This window comes from Mesoplodon densirostris, chromosome 11 (genome assembly GCF_025265405.1).
Source record: "Mesoplodon densirostris isolate mMesDen1 chromosome 11, mMesDen1 primary haplotype, whole genome shotgun sequence".
NCBI classification, from domain to species: Eukaryota; Metazoa; Chordata; class Mammalia; order Artiodactyla; family Ziphiidae; genus Mesoplodon; species Mesoplodon densirostris.
In genome coordinates, this window is record NC_082671.1 from 25,387,921 (window position 1) to 25,407,562 (window position 19,642).

Sequence of the window (19,642 nt, forward strand, 5' to 3'; positions counted from 1 at the left end):
TAATACCAGCCAGTTCTAAGGAGGCAGCTTGGTCCTAGAGGAGACAGGCTAAAGGCTTTTACAGGCAAGTTCCAGAGAATAGCCCCTTCCAAAGGAATAGGCTGAAGGCTGAAAAACCAATACACTTTTCAGTGAAGAAGTCCCTATTCCCAAAGGAATGGGCTGAAGGCATTTCCAGCCAGCTTCGGTTGAAACAGTCCTATCTCAAAATCAGACCAAAGTTCCAAATGCATGCAGAACAAGGCCTTAGCCAGAAAGACGAAACCTTAAAATAGATTCTGAATAAAACCTGGAGAGCTTCAAACACAAAGAGGGCATGAGCTTGGATCTAGGAGAAAGACGTACCTTCAAACTCCAAGGTCAGCAAGAAAGCAGTGAGCGACAGTGGGCTCAGTTGTGGGTACCACATCTGTTCAATAGCCCCAGAGCCTTCGGAGGTCTTCTCTGGTCCTATAGGGACCACCAAAGTGTTGACCTAAAATAAATAGACTGCCAGATATTTCTCCAGCAATAATGAGTTTATTCAGGAACAGCAGAGAATTGCAGTTTGGGGTCTGCAACCATGGTGAGCCACGTGCAAGTCCCCATACAGCAAGGGAGAATGCTTTATCAAGGGGAAAAGGAAGTTGGGAGGGCTGTGGTAAACAGAGTCCAGGGCATTTCATTGGCCGAGTTCTTGCCAGGGAAGTAGAGGAGTCTGTCTTCTTCCTGTTGGGCTCTGCCATTGTCGAAGCACTTATAAGGTGAGAGCTCTGCCTTATGGTCTCCTGACACTATTTAATTGAGGTTTCTGTTTATTAATTTTTTAACACAAATATAGCACTGAGTGTTGAGTTTGGGATTTAGATTTAAATTTAGTAAACGAACATTGAAAGTCTCATAGGTACAGATCACTGTGCTGAGGTGGAAGTTCAAGAATGACCACGATTTTGTCTTTTTCTTAAAGAATTTACAATCACGTAAAAAAATATTGTTTATGTACTAATAAGGTAAGAAGGAATGCATTAAATTATTATGAGTATATAGATAGTATTTCCATGGCATTCATAGGAGGTTTTTTGTTTTGTTTTGTTTGTTTGTTTGTTTATTTATTTGGTTGCGCTGGGTCTTAGTTAGTTGCGGCATGTGGGATCTAGTTCCCCTACCAGGAATCGAACCCGGGCCCCCTGCATTGGGAGCACAGAGCTCTAGCCACTGGACCACCAGGGAAGCCCCCCATAGGAGTTTTTAACAATAAATTACTTTTGAACTGAGCCTTGGAGGATGGCTAACATTCTGAAGAGTGAGTTTGAATTTTATTCCATAGGTAAGTAGAGACACATAGAAATTTCTGAGTATAGGTGCATCATAATGGTAACTGACATTAATTTTTGGGAAATTGGAGCAAGAAAGGCCAAAGGCAGGGAAAGAATTAACAGAGTGCATCTGAAGTTTGCATAAGAGATAGTGAGTGGCAGAAATAAAGTAGTAGTAGTAGCTTGGAAAGGAATGAAATAGGCAAATTCTAGAAGTAGTTAGGAAATAGAGTCAACATGTTTGGTGTGGATGAGGTGGCCAGTTTGTGAACTGCCAGAATATTCAGCAGCAACATAGAAAGTAATACTGTTTCCTTGGTATAGAGTTTGAGCTGCCTGTGATATATCTAGATGATAAAGTCAAGTAGGCAGCTAAATCTACATGACGTTTACAGCTCAGTAGATGGGAATCTCCTGAAGATATTAATATGGGTTAGTATGATTTTTTGTTTGTTTTTTGTTTTTTTGTTTTCCAGCAGAGAGTTGGTAATAGTAGCCATGGAAATTATTGTCATGTATAATTACCTCCAAGGAGTAACAAGTAGAGTAACAACTGGTCCAAGTTCTTAGCCCTGAAAGAACTCCAAAATTTAAAATCCAGAGGAAGGAAGAAGTTACAAAGAATTGAATTGAAAAGACTCAGCAAAATGCATAGGAGAAATATAAGCAGCAGGCTCTCATGAAAACCAAGAAAAGAGAGGGCTTCACAAAGTCAGAAATAATCAACTATATAGAATGTTGCTTTGAGGTCATGAATGTAAGGATTAAAACAAAAAATATCGTTTGGTTTAAACAACATGGAAGGCATTGGTGAACATAGTAAGAGAATAATTTAGGAGAAGAATTGTGCAATAAAACAGGAGTTCAAAAAATGGTGACTGTCAGCTTTAATGACTTTTGTCAAATTTGGTTGTGAACTGGAAGCAAGAAAAAAAGTGGTAAGTCTCTCAGGAGTAGGAGGTCCATGGACTTTACTATGTACGATGGTTTTCTTGAGGAAAATTCTTGTGCAGCTGTTTGAGTTGCAACTGAAATAGGCTCTTTTTTTTCATTGAACACCATTTTACTGAATTAGTAGGGTTATACAGACTTTAGTATTTGGCAGACATTTTGTCCAAAATAAGCAGAGTGAGCCCAGCACCTTAAGGACAAAAACTGACAGTTCTTGTTGCCAATGATAAAATTCGAGCTTTAAAAAAAAAATTAGAATTTTAGAAAATTTATTTCTACTTTTTAATAAAGACTCTTCTGATGAGATTGATGGTGTTATTAACAAAAATGTGGCTTTTTTGGTTATAATATAGCGAAATGTGTCAACATCTGGAGGAGATGCATAAGTCATTGAATCAATGTTTGCCAAATAAAAAATGTTTAAAAAATACATAAAGGATTCATTCAAAATGCAAGAAAAGATTGTAATGTAACAGAGTACAAAAAATTCATTGACATGATTTTATTTTTCTTATTGCAACTTACCGTTAAGAACTACCCCTTGTTAAGTTTTGGTGTGGAATCAGAAAGAATATCTACAGTAATCTCAACTGGCTACTAAATAATTCTCGCTTTTCTTCTACATGTATTTGTGAGGCTGGGTTTTTCTTATATACTTCAACTAAAAATATCATTACAGATTTAATACAGAAGGCAGGTATAAGAATCTAGGCTCTCTTCTTTAAGTCAGATAGTAAGGAGGTTTACAAACATTCTTCTCACTTTTTAATTTTGGAAAATGTAGTTATTTTTCATAAAATACAGTATTTATTAATATATAATGCACTTACTGTTATTAATTATAAATGAATTAATAAGGTATTTTTATTTTCTCTTGGTTTGAATATCTAATACAGTAAATCTTAATATGTATAACCCATGTAAACAAAAGCTCTTAGAAGTCCTCTATAATTTTTAAGAGTATAAAGAGATCCTAAGACAAAATAGTTTGAACACTGCTACTTTAGGCCAAGACTTGGTTTCTTTAAAGTTTAGAAATGCCATGGAAATAAGTTCGTTATTTGTGTAAAAACAAATAATTAATTTTATTTTACAGCAGTTATTATGTATGAGTAAAAAAAAACAATGTCAGAAATAAACCCTATAAGATCAAAATTTTGAGTTTTTTAGGTTAACTCAAGTCTGTCTTATTCCAGGAACTATTGTGGTCACTCATTCAAATATTTTTGTTTTGGTCATTATTTGTTTTGAAGCTTGAGAAAGAAGCGATGAAGGATGCAGTTTTAAAAGCTATAGAAGAAGAAAGAAAAAATTTGGAAAAAGCCCATGCAGAAGAAAGGGAGTTATGGAAGACTGAACATGCAAAAGATCAAGAGAAAGTATCTCAGGCAATTGAAAGAGCTATACAAGAGCAAAGAAAAATTAATCAGGTTAGTAAAATTAGTTCTTTATAAATATTTTCTTTTTTCTTATTTTTTGCAAAATAAAGTAGCTTTACTATTATTTTATCTTACTTAAAATAATCTTACTGGGCATAATTATTTTACTTTTGAGTATAATACTTTAACTGAATAATTTTTACTATATCTCTACTTTTCACTTTTTTTCTTTTAGTTTCTTTTTTTAACGTCTTTATTGCAGTATAATTGCTTTACAATGGTGTGTTAGTGTCTGCTTTATAACAAAGTGAATCAGTTATACATATACATATGCCCCCATATCTCTTCCCTCTTGCGTCTCCCTCCTTCCGACCCTCCCTATTCTAGGTGGTCACAAAGCACTGAGCTGATCTCCCTGTGCTATGCGGCTGCTTCCCACTAGCTATGTATTTCACATTTGGTAGTGTATATATGTTCATGCCACTCTCTCACTTTGTCCCAGCTTACCCTTCCCCCTTCCCGTGTCCTCAACTCCATTCTCTAGTAGGTCTGCGTCTTTATTCCCGTCTTGCCCCTGGGTTCTTCATGACCATTTATTTTTTTTTATTCCATATATATGTATTAGCATATGGTATTTGTTTTTCTCTTCCTAACTTACTTCACTCTGTATGACAGACTCTAGGTCCATCCACCTCACTACAGATAATTCAATTTCATTTCTTTTTATGGCTGACTAATATTCCATTGTATATATTTGCCACATCTTCTTTATCTATTCATCTGTTGATGGACAATTAGGTTGCTTCCATGTCCTGGCTATTGTAAATAGAGCTACAATTAACACTTTGGTACATGACTATTTTTGAGTTATGGTTTTCGCAGGGTATATGCCCAGTAGTGGGATTGCTGGGTCATATAGTAGTTCTATTTTTAGTTTTTTAAGAAACCTCCATACTGTTCTCCATAGTGGCTGTATCAATTTGCATTCCCACCAACAGTGCAAGAGGGCTCCCTTTTCTACACATCCTCTCCAGCATTTATTGTTTGTAGATTTTTTGATGATGGCCATTCTGACCGGTGTGAGATGATATCTCATTGTAGTTTTGATTTGCATTTCTCTAATCATTAATGATGTTGAGCATTCTTCCATGTGTTTGTTGGCAATCTGTATATCTTCTTTGGAGATATGTCTACTTAGGTCTTCCACCCATTTTTGGATTGCATTGTTTCTTTTGGTGATATTGAGGCGCATGAGCTGCTTGTAAATTTTAGAGGTTAACCCTTTGTCAGTTGCTTCATTTGCAAATATTTTCTTCTGCTCTGAGTGTTGTCTTTTCTCTTGTTTATGGTTTCCCTTACTGTGCCAAAGCTTTTAAGTTTCATTAGGTCCCATTTGTTTATTTTTGTTTTAATTTCCATTTCTCTAGGAGGTGAGTCAAAAAGGATCTTGCTGTGATTTATGTCATAGAGTGTTCTGCCTATGTTTTCCTCTAAAAGTTTGATAGTGTCTAGCTTTACATTTAGGTCTTTAATCCATTTTGAGGGTTTTTTTTGTGTGTATGGTGTTAAGGAGGTCCAAATTTCATTCTTTTACATATAGCTGTCCAGTTTTCCCAGCACCACTTACTGAAGAGGCTGTCTATTCTCTACTGTATATTCTTGCCTCCTTTATCAAAGATAAGGTGACCATAGTGCATGGGTTTATCTCTGGGCTTTCTATCCTGTTCCATTGATCTATATTTCTGTTTTTGTGCCAGTAACATACTGTCTTGATTACTGTAGCTTTGTAGTATAGTCTGAAGTCAGGGAGACTGATTCCTCCAGCTCCATTTTTCTTTCTCAAGATTGCTTTGGCTATTTGGGGTCTTTTGTGTTTCCATACAAATTTTGAAATTTTTTGTTCCAGTTCTGTGAAAAATGCCAGTGGTAGTTTGATAAGGATTGCATTGAATCTGTAGATTGCTTTCGGTAATAGACTCATTTTCACAATGTTGATTCTTCCCATCCAAGAACACGGTATATCTCTCCATCTATTTGTATTATCTTTAATTTCTTTCATCAATGTCTTATAATTTTCTGCATACAGGTCTTTTGTCTCCTTAGGTAGGTTTAATCCTAGATATTTTATTCTTTTTGTTGCAAAGGTAAATGGGAGTGTTTTCTTAATTTCACTTTCAGATTTTTTCATCGTTAGTGTATAGGAATGCAAGAGATTTCTGTGCATTAATTTTGTATCCTGCTACTTTACCGAATACATTGATTAGCTCTACTAGTTTTCTGGTAGCAACTTTAGGATTCTCTATGTATAGTATCATGTGATCTGCAAACAGTGACAGCTTTACTTCTTCTTTTCTGATTTGGATTCCTTTTATTCTTTTTCTCTTGCGATTGCTGTGGCAAAAACTTCCAAAAATATGTTGAATAATAGTGGTGAGAGTGGGCAACCCAGTCTTGTCCCTGATCTTAGTGGAAATGATTTCAGTTTTTCACCATTGAGGATGATGTTGGCTGTGGTTTTGTCATATATGGCCTTTATTATGTTGAGGAAAGTTCCCTCTATGCCTACTTTCTCCAGGGTTTTTATCATAAATGGGTGTTGAATTTTGTCGAAAGCTTTCTCTGCATCGATTGATGATCATATGGTTTTTCTCCTTCAAATTGTTAATATGTGTATCATATTGATTGATTTGCATATATTGAAGAATCCTTGCATTCTTGGGATAAACCCCACTTGATCACGGTGTGTGATCCTTTTAATGTGCTGTTAGATTGTTTGCTAGTATTTTGTTGAGGATTTTTGCATCTATGTTCATCAGTGATATTAGCCTGTAGTTTTCTTTCTTTGTGACATCTTTGTCTGGTTTTGGTATGAGGGTGATGGTGGCCTCATAGAATGAGTTTGGGAGTGTTCCTCCCTCTGCTATGTTTTGGAAGAGTTTGAGAAGGATAGGTGTTAGCTCTTCTCTAATTTTTTGATAGAATTCGCCTGTGAAGCCATCTGGTCCTGGGCTTTTCTTTGTTGCAGGATTTTTAATCACAGATTCAATTTCAGTACTTGTGATTGGTCTGTTCATATTTTCTATTTCTTCCTGGTTAATTCTCAGAAGTTTGTGCATTTCTTAGAATTTGTCCATTTCTTCCAGGTTGTCCTTTTCATTGCCCTAGAGTTGCTTGTAGTAATCTCTCATGATCCTTTGTATTTCTGCAGTGTCAGTTGTTACTTCTCCTTTTTCATTTCTAATTCTATTGATTTGAGTCTTCTCCCTTTTTTTCTTAATGAGTCTTGCTAATGGTTTATCAATTTGGTTTATCTGCTCAAAGAACCAGCTTTTAGTTTTATTGATCTTTGCTATCGTTTCATTCATTTATTTTGCATTTATTTCTCATCTCATCTTTATGATTTCTTTCCTTCTGCTAACTTTGAGGTTTTTTTATTCTTCTTTCTCTCATTGTTTTAGGCATAAGGTTAGGTTGTTTATTTGAGATGTTTCTTGTTTTCTCAGGTAGGATCGTATTGCTATAAACTTCCCTCTTAGAACTGCTTTTGCTGCATCCCATAGGTTTTGGGTTGCCGTGTTTTCATTGCCATTTGCTTCTAGGTATTTTTTGATTTCCTCAGTGATCTCTTGGTCATTAAGTAGTGTATTGTTCAGCCTCCATGTGTTTGTATTTCTTACAGACTTTTTCCTGTATTTGATATCTAGTCTCATAGAGTTGTGGTTGGAAAAGATACTTGATACAGTTTCATCTCCTTAAATTTAGCAAGGCTTGATTTGTTACCCAAGATATGATCTATCCTGGAGAATGTTCCATGAGCACTTGAGAAGAGTGTGTATTCTGTCATTTTTGGATGAAATGTCCTATAAATATCAGTTAAGTCCATCTTGTTTAATGTATCATTTAAAGCTTGTGTTTCCTTATTTATTTTCATTTTGGATTTCTCCATTCGTGAAAGTTGGGTGTTAAAGTCCCCTTCTATGATTGTGTTACTGTCGATTTCCCCTTTTATGTCTGTTAGTATTTGCCTTATGTATTGAGGTGCTCCTATTTTGGGTGCATAAATATTTACAGTTGTTATATCTTCTTGGATCGATCCCTTTATCATTATTTAGTGTCCTTCTTTGTCTCTTTTAACAGTCTTTATTTTAAAGTCTATTTTCTCTCATATGAGAATTGCTACTCTCACTTTCTTTTGATTTCCATTTGCATGGAATATCTTTTTCCATCCCCTCACTTTCAGTCTGTATGTGTCCCTAGGTCTGAAGTGGGTCTCTTGTAGACAGCATCTATATGGGTCTTGTTTTTGTATCCATTCTGCCAGTCTGTGTCTTTTGGTGGGAGCATTTAATCCATTTACATTTAAGGTAATTATCGATATGTATGTTTCTTTTACCATTTTCTTAATTGTTTTGGGTTTGTTATTGTAGGTCTTTTCCTTCTCTTGTCTTTCCTGCCTATAGGAGTTCCTTTAGCATTTGTTGTAAAGCTGGTTTGGTGGTGCTGAGTTCTCTTAGCTTTTGCTTGTCTGTAAAGCTTGTAATTTCTCCATCAAATCTGAATGAGATCCTTCCTGGGTAGAGTAATCTTGGTTGTATGTTTTTCTCTTTCATCACTTTAAATATGTCCTGCCAGTCCCTTCTGGCTTGCAGAGTTTCTGCTGAAAGATCAGCTGTTAACCTTACGGGGATTCCCTTGTGTGTTATTTGTTGTTTTTCCTTTGCTGCTTTTAATATGTTTTCTTTGTATTTAATTTTTGATCGTTTGATTAATATGTGCCTTGGTGTGTTTCTCCTTGGATTTGTCCTGTATGGGACTATCTGTGCTTCCTGGACTTGATTAACTATTTCCTTTCCCATATTAGGGAAGTTTTCAACTATAATCTCTTCAAATATTTTCTCAGTCCCTTTCTTTTTCTCTTCTTCTTCTGGGACCCCTATAATTCGAATGTGGTGTGTTTAATGTTGTCCCAGAGGTCTCTGAGCCTGTCCTCAGTTCTTTTCATTCTTTTTTCTGTATTCTACTCTGCAGTAGTTATTTCCACTCTTTTATCTTCCAGGTCACTTATCTGTTGTTCTGCCTCACTTATTCTGCTATTGAACCCTTCTAGAGAATTTTTAATTTCATTTATTGTGTTCATGATTGTTTGTTTGCTCTTTAGTTCTTCTAGGTCCTTGTTAAATGTTTCTTGTATTTTCTCCATTCTATTTCCAAGATTTTAGATCATCTTAACTATCATTATTCTGAATTCTTTTTCAGGTAGACTGCCTATTTACTCTTCATTTGTTAGGTCTGGTGGGTTTTTATCTTGCTCCTTCATCTGCTGTGTGTTTTTGTGTCTTCTCATTTTGCTTAACTTACTGTGTTTGGGGTCTCCTTTTTGCAGGCTGCAGGTTCATGGTTCTCGTTTTTTTTGTTGTCTGTCCTCAGTGGCTAAGGTTGGTTTAGTGGGTTGTGTAGGCTTCCTGGTGGAGGAGCTAGTGCCTGTGTTCTGGTGGATGAGGCTAGATCTTGGCTTTCTAATGGGCAGGTCCATGTCTGGTGGTGTGTTTTGGGTTGTCCGTGACCTTATTATGATTTTAGGCTGCTTCTCTCCTAGGGTTGTGTTTCTGTCTTGCTAGTTGTTTGGAGTAAGTGTCTAGCACTGTAGCTTGCTGGTCATTGAGTGGAGCTGGGTCTTGGCGTTGAGATGGAGATCTCTGGGAGATTTTCACCATTTGATATTACGTGGAGCTGGGAGGTCTCTGGTGGACCAATATCCTGAACTTGGGTCTCCCTTCTCAGAGGCACAGCCCTGATACCTGGCTGGAGCACCAAGAGCCTTTGATCCACACGGATCAGAATAAAAGGGAGGAAAAACAGAAAGAAAGAAAGAAAGAAAGAAGGAAAGAAAGAAAGAAAGAAGAAGATAAAATAAAGTTATTAAAATTAAAAATAAGTATTAGAAAATTTTTATTAATTAATAAAATAATAAAGAAATTTAAAATACGAAAGAGAGAAAGAAGAGAGCAACCAGACCAAAAAACAAATCCACCAATCCACAAGTGCTAAAAACCATATGAAAAAGAAGAAAAAAAAAACAGACAGACAGAATCCTAGGACAAATGGTAAAAGCAAAGCTATACAGACAAAACCACACACAGAAGCATACTGCTGGGAGAGATTTCCCTTTTTCTTCTTTATTCGCACAGCTCTTGGGGTTCAGCTTTGGATTTGGACCTGCCTCTGTGTGTAGGTCGCCGGAGGGCTTCTGTTCTCTGATCAGACAGGACAGAATTAAAGGAGCAGCTGCTTTGGGGGCTCTGGCCCACTCAGAGTGGTGGGAGGGAGAGGCACGGAGTGCAGCACAAGCTTGATGCGGCAGAGGCTGGCATGACATTGCACCAGCCTGAGGTGCCATGTGTTCTCCCAGGGAAGTTGTCGCTAGATCATGGGCCCCTGGTAGTGGCAGGCTGCACAGGCTCCCTGAAGGGGGGGGTCTGGATAGTGACCTGTACATGCACATATCCTTCTTGGTGGCGGCAGCAGCCAACTTAGCATCTCATGCCCGTCTCTGGTGTCCACGCTGATAGCCGCGGCTCACGCCCGTCTCTGGAGCTCCTTTAAGCAGCTCTCTTAATCCCCTCTCCTCGTGCACTGGGAAACAAAGAGGGAAGAAAAAGTCTCTTTTCTCTTTGGCAGCTCCAGACTTTTTCCCAGACTCCCTCCCAGCTAGCTGTGGCACACTAGCCCCTTCAGGCTGTGTTCACACCACCAGTCCTCTCCCTGGGATCTGACCAAAGCCCAAGCCTCAGTTCCCAGCCCCCGCCCACCCGGCGGGTGAGCAGAGAAGTCTCTCGGGCTGGTGAGTGCTGTTCAGCACCGATCCTCTTTGCGGGAATCTCTGAACTTTGTCCTCCGCACCCCTGTTGCTGCGCTCTCCTCCGTGGCTCCGAAGCTTTCCCTCTCTGCCACCTGCAGTCTCCGCCCGCGAAGGGGCTTCCTAGTGTGTGGAAACCTTTCCTCGTTAACAGCTCCCTCCCACTGGTGCAGGTCTCGTCCCTATTGTTTTGTCTCTGTTTTTTCTTTTTTCTTTTGCGCTACCCAGGTATGTGGATAGTTTCTTGCCTTTTGGGACATCTGAGGTCTTCTGCCAGCATTCAGTAGGTGTTCTGTGGTTGTTCCGCATGTAGATGTATTTGTGATATATTTCTGGGGAGGAAGGTGATCTCCACGTCTCACTCTTCTGCCATCTTGAAACTCCTCCTTTACTTTTTTTTTTTTTTTTTTTTGGCAATACACGGGCCTCTCACTGCCGTGGCCTCTTCTGTTGCGGAGCACAGGCTCCGGACGCGCAGGCTCAGCGGCCATGGCCCACAGGCCCAGCTGCTCCGCGACATGTGGGATCTTCCCAGACTGGGGCACAAACCCGTGTCCCCTGCATCGGCAGGTGGACTCTCAACCACTGCGCCACCAGGGAAGCCCCCTCCTTTACTTTTTAATGCTGATAATTTTACCTTTTTACTCTATATTCAAAGAAGTCAGAATCCAAATTTATGTTTAGTCTTTAGAACTACATTGTCTCCTGTTTAATATGCTTGTTTTTCTTTTTCACAAACACACACATGCACATACAATCAACATTAATAATATATATGTGTGGAAAACAGTTTGAGTCATTTATGTCTAATATATATTTCTAAATACCTGTAGTTGGTAGTAATAATAGAAACTCACAAATAACCCCTGTAATCTCATAAGATATATACATATCAACAAATATGGCCTACGTACAAAATAACTTTTGATTACTGAACAATTAAAAATTATATTAGTTTAATTTTCCATAATTGAATTTGCATGGTACTATTTTACTTGTGTTTAGTCTTTTCTTTATATAGGTATGAGATACCTAAATAAGTTTTTCCTCCAACAAGTGTAAAAACCAGAAAGTAACATTCATAGGAGTCTTTGTTTTACATGATCAAAGCATCACATGTATTTCCGTTGTTCATTCAACCATACGTTGTAAATGTGGCTGAAATAACTAAGTTTTTTTTTTTTTTAACTTTTGAGAACAAAAAACCCAGAAGATTTTCTTTCCACTCATTAACTAGTCTTAATGAAGCCCTAGGAAACAGTGCTTCTAATATCCAGGATCAGTGTTATATATATATTTTTTAATGTCACTTAGGTTTACTCTGAACAACATAGTCATCCGTTTATTATGAAAATGAAACATCTGTAAGTAGCGTCTATAACAGCATAACAGTAATGTGATAATAGAGTTTATCTTTTTTTCTTTGCTTTTTTCCACTAGAGTAGTGATTATTTTCCAATTCTTTCTGTAACCTATTTTTTTTTTTTTTTACAAATTTAATCAGTTATACATATACATATGTTCCCATATCCCCTCCCTTTTGCGTCTCCCTCCCACCCTCCCTATCCCACCCCTCCAGGCGGTCACAAAGAACCGAGCTGATCTCCCTGTGCTATGCGGCTGCTTCCCACTAGCTATCTACCTTACATTTGGTAGTGTATATATGTCCATGCCGCTCTTTCACTTTGTCACAGCTTACCCTTCCCCCTCCCCATATCCTCAAGTCCATGCTCTAGTAGGTCTGTGTCTTTATTCCTGTCTTACCCCTATGTTCTTGATGACATTTTTTTCTTAAATTCCATATATATGTGTCAGCATACAGTATTTGTCTTTCTCTTTCTGACTTACTTCACTCTGTATGACAGACTCTAGGTCCATCCACCTCATTACAAATAGCTCAATTTCATTTCTTTTTATGGCTGAGTAATATTCCATTGTATATATGTGCCACATCTTCTTTATCCATTCATCCGATGATGGACACTTAGGTTGTTTCCATCTCCGGGCTATTGTAAATAGGGCTGCTATGAACATTTTGGTACATGTCTCTTTTTGAATTATGGTTTTCTCAGGGTATATGCCCAGTAGTGGGATTGCTGGGTCATATGGTAGTTCTATTTGTAGTTTTTTAAGGAACCTCCATACTGTTCTCCATAGTGGCTGTACCAATTCACATTCCCACCAGCAGTGCAAGAGTGTTCCCTTTTTTCCACACCCTCTCCAGCATTTATTGTTTCTATATTTTTTGATGATGGCCATTCTGACTGGTGTGAGATGATATCTCATTGTAGTTTTGATTTGCATTTCTCTAATGAGTAAAGATGTTGAGCATCCTTTCATGTGTTTGTTGGCAGTCTGTATATCTTCTGTGGAGAAATGTCTATTTAGGTCTTCTGCCCATTTTTGGATTGGGTTGTTTGTTTTTTTGCTATTGAGCTGCATGAGCTGCTTATAAATTTTGGAGATTAATCCTTTGTCAGTTGCTTCATTTGCAAATATTTTCTCCCATTCTGAGGGTTGTCTTTTGGTCTTGTTTATGGTTTCCTTTGCTGTGCAAAAGCTTTTAAGTTTCATTAGGTCCCATGTGTTTATTTTTGTCTTTATTTCCATTTCTCTAGGAGGTGGGTCAAAAAGGATCTTGCTGTGATTTATGTCATAGAGTGTTCTGCCTATGTTTTCCTCTAGGAGTTTGATAGTGTCTGGCCTTACATTTAGGTCATTAATCCATTTTGAGCTAATTTTTGTGTATGGTGTTAGGGAGTGATCTAATCTCATACTTTTACATGTCCCTGTCCAGTTTTCCCAGCACCACTTATTGAAGAGACTGTCCTTTCTCCACTGTACATTCCTGCCTCCTTTATCAAAGATAAGGTGACCATATGTCCGTGGGTTTATCTCTGGGCTTTCTATCCTGTTCCATTGATCTATCTTTCTGTTTTTGTGCCAGTACCATACTGTCTTGATTACTGTAGCTTTGTAGTATAGTCTGAAGTCAGGGAGCCTGATTCCTCCAGCTCCATTTTTCGTTCTCAAGATTGCTTTGGCTATTCGGGGTCTTTTGTGTTTCCATACAAATTGTGAAATTTTTTGTTCTAGTTCTGTGAAAAATGCCATTGGTAGTTTGATAGGTATTGCATTGAATCTGTAGATTGCTTTGGGTAGTAGAGTCATTTTCACAATGTTGATTCTTCCAATCCAAGAACATGGTACATCTCTCCATCTATTTGTATCATCTTTAATTTCTTTCATCAGTGTCTTATAATTTTCTGCATACAGGTCTTTTGTCTCCTTAGGTAGGTTTATTCCTAGATATTTTATTCTTTTTGTTGCAATGGTAAATGGGAGTGTTTCCTTGATTTCACTTTCAGATTTTTCATCATTAGTATATAGGAATGCCAGAGATTTCTGTGCATTAATTTTGTATCCTGCAACTTTACCAAATTCATTGATTAGCTCTAGTAGTTTTCTGGTAGCATCTTTAGGATTCTCTATGTATAGTATCATGTAATCTGCAAACAGTGACAGCTTTACTTCTTCTTTTCCCATTTGGATTCCTTTTATTTCCTTTTCTTCTCTGATTGCTGTGGCTAAAACTTCCAAAACTATGTTGAATAAGAGTGGTGAGAGTGGGCAACCTTGTCTTGTTCCTGATCTTAGTGGAAATGGTTTCAGTTTTTCACCATTGAGGACGATGCTGGCTGTGGGTTTGTCATATATGGCCTTTATTATGTTGAGGAAAGTTCCCTCTATGCCTACTTTCTGCAGGGTTTTTATCATAAATGGGTGTTGAATTTTGTCAAAAGCTTTCTCTGCATCTATTGAGATGATCATATGGTTTTTCTCCTTCAGTTTGTTAATATGGTGTATCACATTGATTGATTTGCGTATATTGAAGAATCCTTGCATTCCTGGAATAAACCCCACTTGATCATGGTGTATGATCCTTTTAATGTGCTGTTGGATTCTGTTTGCTAGTATTTTGTTGAGGATTTTTGCATCTATGTTCAACAGTGATATTGGCCTGTAGTTTTCTTTGTTTGTGACATCCTTGTCTGGTTTTGGTATCAAGGTGATGGTGGCCTCGTAGAATGAGTTTGGGAGTGTTCCTCCTTCTGCTATATTTTGGAAGAGTTTGAGAAGGATAGGTGTTAGCTCTTCTCTAATTTTTTGATAGAATTCGCCTGTGAAGCCATCTGGTCCTGGGCTTTTGTTTGTTGGAAGATTTTTTATCACAGTTTCAATTTCAGTGCTTGTGATTGGTCTGTTCATATTTTCTATTTCTTCCTGATTCAGTCTTGGCAGGTTGTGCATTTCTAAGAATTTGTCCATTTCTTCCAGGTTGTCCATTTTATTGGCATAGAGTTGCTTATAGTAATCTCTCATGATCTTTTGTATTTCTGAAGTGTCAGTTGTTACTTCTCCTTTTTCATTTCTAATTCTATTGATTTGAGTCTTCTCCCTTTTTTTCTTGATGAGTCTGGCTAATGGTTTATCAATTTTGTTTATCTTCTCAAAGAACCAGCTTTTAGTTTTATTGATCTTTGCTATCGTTTCCTTCATTTCTTTTTCATTTATTTCTTATCTGATTTTTATGATTTCTTTCCTTCTGCTAATTTTGGGATGTTTTTGTTCTTCTGTCTATAATTGCTTTAGATGCAAGGTTAGGTTGTTTATTCGAGATGTTTCCTGTTTCTTAAGGTGGGATTGTATTGCCATAAACTTCCCTCTTAGAACTGCTTTTGCTGCATCCCATAGGTTTTGGGTCGTCGTGTCTCCATTGTCATTTGTTTCTAGGTATTTTTAAATTTCCTCTTTGATTTCTTCAGTGATCACTTCGTTATTAAGTAGTGTATTGTTTAGCCTCCATGTGTTTGTATGTTTTACAGCTCTTTTCCTGTAATTGATATCTAGTCTCATAGCATTGTGGTCGGAAAAGATACTTGATACAATTTCAATTTTCTTAAATTTACCAAGGCTTGATTTGTGACCCAAGATATGATCTATCCTGGAGAATGTTCCATGAGCACTTGAGAAAAATGTGTATTCTGTTGTTTTTGGATGGAATGTCCTATAAATATCAATTAAGTCCATCTTGTTTAATGTATCATTTAAAGCTTGTGTTTCCTTATTTATTTTCATTTTGGATGACCTGTCCATTGGTGAAAGTGGGGTGTTAAAGTCCCCTACTATGATTGTGTTACTGTCGATTTCTCCTTTTATGGCTGTTAATATTTCCCTTATGTATTGAGGTGCTCCTATGTTTGGTGCATAAATATTTACAATTGTTATATCTTCTTCTTGGATTGATCCCTTGATCATTATGTAGTGTCCTTCTTTGTCTCTTCTAGTAGTCTTTATTTTAAAGTCTATTTTGTCTGATATGAGAATTGCTACTCCAGCTTTCTTTTGGTTTCCATTTGCATGGAATATCTTTTTCCATCCCCTTACGTTCAGTCTGTATGTATCTCTAGGTCTGAAGTGGGTCTCTTGTAGACAGCATATATATGGGTCTTGTTTTTGTATCCATTCAGCCAGTCTGTGTCTTTTGGTGGGAGCATTTAGTCCATTTACATTTAAGGTAATTATTGATATGTATGTTCCTATTCCCATTTTCTTAATTGTTTTGGGTTCGTTATTGTAGTTCTTTTCCTTCTGTTGTGTTTCTTGCCTAGAGAAGTTCCTTTAGCATTTGTTGTAAAGCTGGTTTGGTGGTGCTGAACTCTCTCAGCTTTTGCTTGTCTGTAAAGGTTTTTAATTTCTCCATCAAATCTGAATGAGATCCTTGCTGGGTAGAGTAATCTTGGTTGCAGGTTTTTCTCCTTCATCACTTTAAGTATGTCCTGCCACTCCCTTCTGGCTTGTAGAGTTTCTGCTGAGAGATCAGCTGTTATCCTGATGGGGATTCCCTTGTGTGTTATTTGTTGTTTTTGCCTTGCTGCTTTTAATATGATTTCTTTGTGTTTAATTTTTGACAGTTTGATTAATATGTGTCTTGGTGTATTTCTCCTTGGATTTATTCTGTATGGGACTCTCTGTGCCTCCTGGACTTGATTAACTATTTCCTTTCCCATATTAGGGAAGTTTTCAACTATAATCTCTTCAAATATTTTCTCAGTCCCTTTTTTTTTCTCTTCTTCTTCTGGAACCCCTATAATTCGAATGTTGGTGCGTTTAATGTTGTCCCAGAGTTCTCTGAGACTGTCCTCTGTTCTTTTCATTCTTTTTTCTTTATTTTGCTGTGCAGCAGTTATTTCCACTATTTTATCTTCCACCTCACTTATCCGTTCTTCTGCCTCAGTTATTCTGCTATTGATCCCATCTAGAGTATTTTTTATTTCATTTATTGTGTTTTTAATCGATGCTTGATTCGTCTTTAGTTCTTCTAGATCCTTGTTAACTGTTTCTTGCATTTTGTCTATTCTATTTCCAAGATTTTGGATCATCTTTACCATCATTATTCTGAATTCTTTTTCAGGTAGACTGCCTATTACCTCTTCATTTGTTAGGTCTGGTGGGTTTTTATCTTGCTCCTTCTCCTGCTGTGTGTTTTTCTGTCTTCTCATTTTGCTTATGTTACTGTGTTTGGGGTCTCCTCTTTGCAGGCTGCAGATTCGTAGTTCCCGTTGTTTTTGGTGTCTGTCCCCAGTGGCTAAGGTTGGTTTAGTGGGTTGTGTAGGCTTCTTGGTGGAGGGGACTACTGCCTGTGTTCTGGTGGATGAGGCTGGATCTTGTCTTTCTGGTGGGCAGGTCCACGTCTGGTGGTGTGTTTTGGGGTGTTTGCAGACTTTTTATGATTTGAGGCAGCCTCTCTGCTAATGGGTGGTGTTGTGTTCCTGTCTTGCTAGTTGTTTGGCATAGGGTGTCCAGCACTGTAGCTTGCTGGTCGTTGAGTGAAGCTGGGTGCTGCTGTTGAGATGGAGATCTCTGGAAGATTTTCGCCGTTTGATATTATGTGGAGCTGGGAGGTCTCTTGTGGACCAGTGTCCTGAAGTTCGCTCTCCCACCTCAGAGGCACAGCACTGACTCCTGGCTCCTCAATTTGGGATGATTTGTTGTCTATTCATGTATTCCACAGATACAGGGTACATCAAGTTGATTGTGGAGCTTTAATCCGCTGCTTCTGAGGCTGCTGGGAGAGGTTTCCCTTTCTCTTCTTTGTTCTCACAGCTCCTGGGTCTCAGCTTTGGATTTGGCCCCGCCTCTGCGTGTAGGTCGCCGGAGGGCGTCTGTTCTTCGCTCAGACAGGACAGGGTTAAAGGAGCAGCCTCTTCGGGGACTCTGGCTCACTCAGGCCGGGCGGGAGGGAGGGGCACGGAGTGCGGGGCGAGCCTGCAGCGGCAGAGGTCGGCGTGACGTTGCACCAGCCCGAGGCGCGCCGTGCGTTCTCCCAGGGAAGCCGCCCCTGGATCCCGGGACCCCGGCAGTGTCAGGCTGCACAGGCTCCCGGAAGGGCGGTGTGGACAGTGACCTGCGCTCGCACACAGGCTTCTTGGCGGCGGCAGCAGCAGCCCCAGCGTCCCACGCCCGTCTCTGGGCTCCGCGCTTTCAGCCGCGACTCGCGCCCGTCTCTGGAGCTCCTTTACGCGGCGCTCTTAATCCCCTCTCCTCGCGCACCAGGAAACCAAGAGGGAAGAAAAAGTCTCCTGCCTCTTCGGCAGCTCCAGAGTTTTCCCGGACTCCCTCCCGGCTAGCTGTGGCACATTAGCCCCCTTCAGGCTGAGTTCTCGCCGCCAGTCCCAGTCCTCTCCCTGCGCTCTGACCGAAGCCCGAGCCTCAGCTCCAGCGCCGCCCGCCCTGGCGGGGGAGCAGACAAGCCTCTCGGGCTGGTGAGTGCCGCTCGGCACCGCTCCTCTGTGCGGGAATCTCTCTGCTTTGCCCTACCCAGGTATGTGGGGAGTTTCTTGCCTTTTGGGAGGTCTGGGGTCTTCTGCCAGCGTTCAGTAGGTGTTCTGTAGGAGTTGTTGCACGTGTAGCTGTATTTCTGGTGTATCTGTGGGGAGGAAGGTGATCTCCGCGTCTTACTCTTCCGCCATCTTACCCGGGAGTAACCTATTTTAATGTTAACAAATATATTTTACATATATGTTTAATTGTCTGTCAATTCAGTTGGTTGGAATTCCATGCCAGTAATGTCAAGATCATTGCTTAAGTCCTGATTTGCGAGAGTTTACTTAAAACTTCTTTGTGACCACAGACTACTCCTTCAACCTCACATAGATGTGGGCTATTAGTCACCATGAAATTGGGAAAGAGAGCATGAATAAATCAGCACTTGTTCATCACCCAAAGAAAAAAACATGTATCTTTAAGAGGTACCCTTCTCTGTGAGTTTGTTAGGCGCCTTCTTGTCCATAAGAAGCACTATAGTAAATGATAGACTTTAAAATTCATTCTCTATAGGCTCAGAGTACTGTGAAGATAATCCAGTCATGTCATGAATAATACATGTGTTTATTTTCTTACAAATGGTTGCATATTTTCCTAGAGAGAGAGAGGGAGAAAAAAAAATGTGTGTGTGTGTGTGTGTGTGTATGTGTGTATTTAATTGCCTTGTAGCTGACAGTTGAAGAGAGAAGATCTATAGCAGAAAAAACAATGTTGCCAGGTAACTCATATTTTCAAAAGTGAGGTTGTCCTATCAAATGTATTTCAAGTCTTCCTTAAACAGCTCACTGCTTTTATTCTCACATGGTTACAGTAAGAACTACAACAAAACAACTCTTAGCCCCTTAAACCTTCATAGTCCTATTCTAGAAAATTGACAAATGACTTTTCCTGGGAGCTAGATGGAGCTAATACATCTTTTATGTCTTTTATTTACTTAGACCAGCAGGGTAAGCAAATAAGTTGCCATGTTCAAACTTAATGTTTGGTGATTTACATTAACAATTGAAAAGACTGCCTATAATATTCCAGGGACTGTACTTATTTCTGGGGATACAGTAGTTAAAAAAAAAAATGTCCCTACATTCTTGTGGAGAAAACTGACAGGAAACTATTAAAGGTATAATAAAATGTGAAGTAATGATCAATGTCATGAAGAAAAATGAAGCTGTGTAAGAGCTAGAGAGTGAGGGAACCAATATAAAAATAGGGTAGTCAGGTAAGGACTCTAAGGAGGTCGCATTTGAGCTGAGGCCTGCCTTGAAGTGAGGAGTTTA

At 38.8% G+C, this 19,642-nt stretch overlaps 1 protein-coding gene across 3 annotated transcripts in view; it reads left to right on the forward strand.

Moving 5' to 3' along the window:
- The window catches only part of CCDC91 (coiled-coil domain containing 91), a 416,560-nt gene that overhangs the window by 303,348 nt on the left and 93,570 nt on the right, over positions 1-19,642 (forward strand). For all 3 annotated transcript variants that reach the window (XM_060113428.1, XM_060113430.1, XM_060113429.1), the window contains one exon: positions 3,500-3,676. In XM_060113428.1, the coding sequence (XP_059969411.1) occupies positions 3,500-3,676 (177 nt within the window). The remainder of the gene's footprint in view (positions 1-3,499; positions 3,677-19,642) is intronic.